The sequence below is a fragment of the Ctenocephalides felis genome, unplaced genomic scaffold (assembly GCF_003426905.1).
Source record: "Ctenocephalides felis isolate EL2017-DRISC unplaced genomic scaffold, ASM342690v1 CF-g0.4_SCAFFOLD_01886, whole genome shotgun sequence".
In the NCBI taxonomy this organism is placed as follows: domain Eukaryota; kingdom Metazoa; phylum Arthropoda; class Insecta; order Siphonaptera; family Pulicidae; genus Ctenocephalides; species Ctenocephalides felis.
Genome location: NW_020538040.1, coordinates 93,909,245 through 93,916,534, shown reverse-complemented (window position 1 = coordinate 93,916,534; position 7,290 = coordinate 93,909,245). Strand labels below are relative to the sequence as shown.

Here is a 7,290-nt window from a genome sequence, read left to right as displayed (position 1 = left end):
AAACTCAAAAAGTAATCATCGGATCAACTTGAAATTTTCAGAGAACATTTTCAAGATATTACACTTAATGAAAATGCAAAAAAATAAAAATCGATTTTTCAAAAATTCCAAGCACCCCTAACCCCTTAAGTGTATAAAGAATTCGTATACAAGTAAGAAATGATTTTGTGCATTTAATTACAAGATTTGGATCATAATTTAGTGCGCAGAATATGCAAAGCAGTTACGGTACCAACGTCCACGGTGCAGCCTCGCATAGACCCCCAACTGGACGGTTAGGAACTGCCAGCCGCCTGGCCATGAACACAGCACTACCACCAAAAACCGCGACGAGATTTGGCACGTCTATTAGTCGCCAAAGCCAGGTGTTTACAAGTTTTGTTTTTATGTTTTATTTATTTTATTTATGTGTGTGTGCACGACTTGATTTTTTTTTATTTAAATGATATGGGCTAGCCCGTAGGTAAGCGGTTAAGAGCGACGGGACTTGTTTCGAGGGACCCAAGTTCGATACCCACTTCGAGCAGCCTGTTGTCAGGCAACATTGACAACGATTTTCACTTGAAAATATAGATAGCAATATGTTTCCAAGTGAAAATAGCCCTCGCCCGACATTGTTGCACCATACTTGTCCTATTACAGAGATTGTAATAAAAATTATTCATACAGACATGTGACAACTGTTTGGGTTGCCATCTGTAACAAAACAAACGTAGTTTGTAAGATCTTAATCACAACAGCTCATAGAACCCATAAGTTCTGATCGCTGTTCGAATAAAATTATAAAAAAAAAATTGAATGATTTGAATTAGATGAAAGAAAACCTGATCGAATCAACTAGAGTCAAGCTTATGTATGGACAAATTATGCATATATTTATTTAAATGTAAATGTGATAAACATTTATGATAAAAAGTATTGAGTTTGACCAATATACTCGATAACTTGGTAGTAACCAAAATGACTACCAAAAAATATATTACAAAATTATTAAAAATGATTATATTATAAAGACGGTAAAAATATTGTTTTAACCGCACACTTTGCATCATTAAAGCATATAAAACAATAATCAAAATACTTTAATTACATCAAAGAATTAATATACAGTTTCTCATGCGAGTAACTCGAATGAGTCGATTGAATTCGGGTGGCTCGCATGATTTAATTCAATTTTTTAGTTTTATATTCATATTCATTAAAATTATTTTTTGTATTTTATAAATATAATTATGTTCCTACATGTATCGCAGTAAATACTTTTCAGTTTGATGATACGATACGAGTTGATTCGAATCAAGTAAAATTTCGAAATGATTCGATTGATTCGATTCGATTGATGCGGCAAAAAAAAATGTGACCCAATTTCTATATTCGCGGCTAAAAATTTCGTTATTCGCGGATTCCAATATATGATATGTATCGAACCCAAAATCCTTTGTAAATGCCGTCATTTTAAACTAAAAAAGAAATCTTTGACATAAGCCGCCTCCGTTGCCTTGGCCGTCTTCGCCGCTATCGGTGTTTTTGAGAATGTAAACTAATAGAATGCAAACAACCTTATTTATTACTCAAGGAATACAATAGATTTTTAGTAATTTGACTCGAATCGACATAAAATCCACATTCCCAGTCCATTGAAGAAGAGTAATTCACTTCAATTGCTTCTACAAGCATAGAAACGTGACATTTAATTTGAAAAATCTTAGTGAAGAATTAAAAATGAACTGTGCGATTTCTATATGGACATTGATCAGTATATGGAAAGTGTTATTTTAAGAGGCAAATTACTGATGTGACTGAGTATCAGTTTGAATTAAAGAAGCAAATAATATTACAAAGTTCTTCAAATATTGCCTTAGCCTAAACAAATTTAATCAAAATGTACAAAAACTATAATTAAAACTAATATTTGTTTTATATATTGCTGAGAAATATTATATGATATTGAATATCTTAAGTATATCAGATCTCACATTAAAATTAGTTGGTAAGTTTAGTACATAAGTTTAGTAAGTTTAAGTACGTTTTAGTACAAAAGTTTAGTACCGCATCTAACATTAATATAAAACTTTTATAAATTGACTTTTAATATTATTGTAATTAATATAAAAATTTAATACCAGTGTTAGATTTGATACTAAACTTATCGCTAACTAATTTTAATATGGAATCTGTTATACTTAAAATATTGCATATTAAATAATATTTCTCAACAATATTTATTTTTCTTTATCGTGCCACCTTGAAACGTATTCCCTAGAATTCCATATAAAATGCCATCCTGTATTTGCGGATTTATTCATTATTTGCGGATTATTTAGTCACCTTGGAACGTATCCCCATGATCATATAAAACGCTATCCTGCATTTGCGTAACGTATCCCCCGCGAATAAGGAGGTTTCACTGTATATACACACCTATATATATATATATATATATATATATATATATATATATATATATATATCTTCTTATATATAAAAATGGAGCTCTCTTTTAAAAGGCCAAGTAAAGCTCGAAAACGGCTGAATCAATTTGGCCAGTCTTAGTCTTGAAAAATTCGTGCCAATCCAGAGAAAGTCCAAAAGGTGAGAAATTATTTCAAATCCGCGTAGAAACTTTTTATTTTTAATTTGAAAATTTTTGTAGAAGCGTAATCTAAATAAAACAATGGACGGTTGCTAATCCGTGAAATGTCAAACGTTTTTGACAGATGATGTTCAATTACGTTCAATAGGATATTTTACGTGAATATTATTTAATTATGATTAAATTGTAGTAAGTAGCTTTGTTTGTAGTTTAATTTATATATAAAAACGTTAGTGAACGGGCCGCAAGTGTTACTAGAAACTCAAAATATCAACTCTTTTGAAATGTTAATATGAAAACGCACTTTTTGGCGTTGTAACACTCTTTTTTTTTGCAAATCATTTTTTTCTCAAACACGGTACTCTGAAAGATCTCATTTGTATAATTATATACTCATTGGTATTTATAAAACATTTTCTATGATATATTATTTTTTAATTATGTTATTTAAATTCAGAACCTAAATTCGGCATCAATCAAATGGATATTTTCATCGAATGTTACTTGAAACTTTTCAAAAAGCAGGTCAAAGAAGAAATACTTAATTCATTTTCTATCTCTCCTCGCAGAAATTTGAAAATTTTGTATAAGCTCAGTAGTATTATTCACAATTATACACTAAATCCAGAATCCAAAAGGAATCTGAAAAACTTGAAACGTAATCAATAAGTGGAAATACCAAAAAAGACTTGGATTGGATCATACCATGTTTTCTATAGAAAGTGTATAATACTTCCAGTTTGATTGTGTTGACAAAATATAGACAAACTAATACGGTTTATTGTTTTTATAATACCTCATTGTATATAGCATTCAAACAACACATCCTTATACACTTAAAGTATTAATATTTTTGATTCTATAGAAATTGTTTAGAATATACCTTACTTAGCAAAATAACGTTTGCCGGGTCAGATAGTATATATATATATATATATATATATATATATCCCCCGCGAATAAGGAGCACGAATATATACACACCTATATATATATATATATATATATATATATATATATACGTATATAGGTGTGTATATATTCGTGCGTGTGAATGACACGTCTTGTAAAGGCAGCGCAAAGGACCGAAAAGTCAATTTTGAGTTAAGATCAAAATTTCAAATGATCAAAGACAGTTGGATTTGATCGGAATAGCTGATGAAGAAAGCACCCTCTTATGAACATAACAAAAACGAAGTTGAAATCTGTGTATTCAAACCCTATTTCCGTTTAGAGCATCCTGGACCGGCCGATAACGCAGCACGGTATCAGCGGCCTGGCCACGGCATCGAGCGGAGGCGGTAACACTCGCCAGATCCAAGACAGGCGCTATTGGGAAGGCGTTTTGCAGTTGAAGATGCGAGATCTACAAGAGGAAATCGTGCGTTTACAGACGTTCACCCAAGCTGCTGCTAGAGAACAGAGCGCCAAGAAACACTATGACAAAAAGGTCAAACGAATCGCCGCAGAACTTACAGGTTCCGCAAATTGAAAATTCTAAATAAGATTCAATATTTTAATTCAATGCCAATTTTATCACAATGTATTGTACATTCATACATTTCCATTTCAATAATTTGTTCAAAATCTATTATCACACCTGTGTTTTATCAATTTTTCCTGGGCTACTTTAAAAGATTCTACAATATTTCAATTATTTAACAATTTAACAATAATTTTCATGTATCTAAAATTTCTTATAGTAAAATTACTTTTAAGAGCTGCAAGGAAAATTGGCAGATTACAATTTAGTCATGGAAAATTTGTCTTCTGGAGGTGATCGGTCGAGGATGGAGAACCAGGCACAAAAGCTAAGGGAGCAAAATGAAATTTTACAAGCCAACGTTGAAAGTGTGAGAAACCAAAACTCGATTTATTTTATATTTAGGCACATTATGTATGTATAGTTGCATAAACTTCCTGAACTGATACAATTACTATATTTTATATAGGTGTTTGAACAGAGACAAAAAGCTGAAGAAAATATGATTCAATTAGAAAAGCAGATTGAGGAGGTAACAATATTAAATTTTGTTTTTTTTTTGCGTTTTACAGAAACAATTGTAGTTCTGAATGTTTTATCTAATTATTTTTTTATTCTCAATTCTGTTATTTTTGTCCTTAAGAAGCGAAATACCTCAATAATACTGTTACCATTACAGGAAAATCAAAAGATTATGCATATCATTAATGAAATGCCCGACAAAGAGAAAGCTAAATATTTGGAAATGAGAAGTAAAAATCAGGAACTACAACAACGTGCTATTGAAATGCAAAATGAATTGGATGAAATTACCAAGGAACGCGACCGCTTGCATGTCGAAATCAGTGGATCCCAATTGCGGCTGGACGCCGTAAGAATATTTTAAATTCTTGACATTAACACTTAGTGCATATGAATTTTATATTAAATTGAATTCAACTCTAAGAATATTATTACTATAGTATAAATTTGGTTCATGGACAATAAATCTAAGACCAATATTTTAAATACTTTATTTAGGCAAGACTGTTCGAGCGTATAAGAGAAACTGAACAGAAACGTCAACAATTATTAGAAGATCAGGCGACACGCCTAACTCCTGCCGAAGAAAGAGAAAAACTTCTCGCACAGGTAATAATTCGCAATCCACTAGTACCATCCGTCTAATAAAATATTGCATAAAGACAAAATTTGTGAATAATTAATTCAAATTATTTAACAAAGTTTTTTTTGTTAAATTTTAATAAAATTATTTTTCAATTTAGGTTCGAGAAGATAATGCAGCTGTCTCTAGCATGGATAAACAAATGAAGCATTTGAATGAAGAGATTAAAAAGAAGAAAAAACAGTTAGACCAAGCTGAACAGGTGAATCTAAAATAAGCAACGTTTTTCGCATGTGGAAAAACCAACACAAATCATATCAAGTTTTGATATTACTAAACACTGTTTTTATCAACAACCATAATAATATTGCTGAACAAAGGAGACATTATCTTGAACTGCACATTCTGAACAGCTAATGTCAAAGTACTACAATACTAACATTATTATTAATATTTTTCTCAGGATTTAGAAGAAGGAAATGGGGAACGTCATCAGAAATACATAGAATTGCGCAAACGCGATGATGCTATGGAAGAATTCCTGCAATCATTTCCACAAGTTTATGATGAAGAAATGTCAAAGCTGAAGGAGTTGCAAGAACTAATCGTTCATTGTTTAAGTCACAGCAGCTTAAGCGTTACTGGAGAATCAGTTGACCACATGCACGTGGCAAAAGACAACTTTGTAAAATTTTCAAAAAGCATTAGATTCTTATAATATAGAGTTGTTGAGAATTAATTTCAATTTCAGAATTCAAGCGAAAGTCCTACTCATCACTACAATTCTATGATGCAACAACTAAAGAAGGTACAGAACTACAAAGAAGTTAATAGTTAATAGTTGAAGTATTGACGTCGCACATAATTTTATGCAAAAAATTCACTTCATGGACATTCTGAAATAACAATTAACTTTAACAGACTCATTATTTATTCAAATTTCATGATGATTAAAATAATGTTAGTTGTTTTATTCAGTAAAAATTATAATAAGAGCAATACGTCTACAATTCAAATTATTCTTCATGTCATATTAATATTTCACAGGTGACTTTTTAAACAATTTAATTTCACGTTGTTAATTCGTTCGCCGCTAGCATCGACATTTAAAAAAAGTAAATAACACCAACAATTTTCTTCAACTCAATTTTCAATTTTCTTCATTTTGATTATTTGCAAAGAAAATAATGTACATTCATAAAAACATGTTTAATTGAAACTATTCTTTACAATATAAGCAAAAGTGAAAAATTCTTATGAGTAAACTTGTGGCTAAACAAATTTTGTCATGTGAAATAATTAAAAATTTGAATAATAAATTTTATGAATATTATATAATTATGAACATTACTACTATACGCCATAAATTGAATGGAAAGTAAAATTCTAGTGTGTATGCAATATAATCTAAAACTTATACAATTTAGAAATTTTCACTTACTTTTATAAATTTCACATTGACTAGGTGCAAGCAATGGAAAATAAAATGCATTCAGAACTGAATTCAATAATGGATACAGAAAAAAAAATGCAACAAGAGTTGCTGATTGTAACAGATCTGCACAGTTTGAGAGAGAAACATAATGAACATATACAAGAATTACTGAGAGAGAAAGAGATGCTAAAAAAGAAGAGTGAGCCAACTAAAAATGCTGTGATTGAAGCACAGCGAAAACATGATGAGCTAAAGGTATGTGGGAATATTAAGAATAAAATTATTCTTAAACAATTTAATAAAAAATGTCATTTTTCAGAAAACTCTAGAGGATAATGATATGTATTTGGGTATAAAAGATTTACAAGATAAGCTATCAGATCTTACTACAACTGTAGATAATTTAAATGAAAAAGTTCAACAGATGAAATCTACTACAACTTTTGAAGACATAAAGCAAAGTTGCCTAAATTCATTGAATCAATATAATGAAATGTTAAATATCAAATTGCCTACCAGTTAAAAATTTTATTAGAAATTTTAAACAAATTGTGCAACTAATCGTTGAAGAAATTCCAATAACTATTTATTTTTTGCTATTTTTAATATTTAAATGTGAGAAAACAATATTTTAAAAATATATATTAATATATGTGTGCGTATGTGTGTTTGCA

The 7,290-nt window shown here is 30.1% G+C and overlaps 1 protein-coding gene across 1 annotated transcript; it reads left to right on the top strand.

The window, feature by feature from the left end:
• Positions 1-212: 212 nt before the first annotated feature.
• On the top strand, positions 213-7,139 carry LOC113375538 (intraflagellar transport protein 74 homolog). Its single transcript, XM_026615471.1, has 11 exons — positions 213-365; positions 3,828-4,071; positions 4,313-4,446; positions 4,546-4,608; positions 4,756-4,947; positions 5,097-5,207; positions 5,342-5,443; positions 5,645-5,866; positions 5,933-5,989; positions 6,647-6,871; positions 6,936-7,139. Exons 1-11 carry the CDS (start codon positions 213-215, stop codon positions 7,137-7,139), a joined length of 1,707 nt encoding a protein of 568 aa, XP_026471256.1.
• Positions 7,140-7,290: the final 151 nt, after the last annotated feature.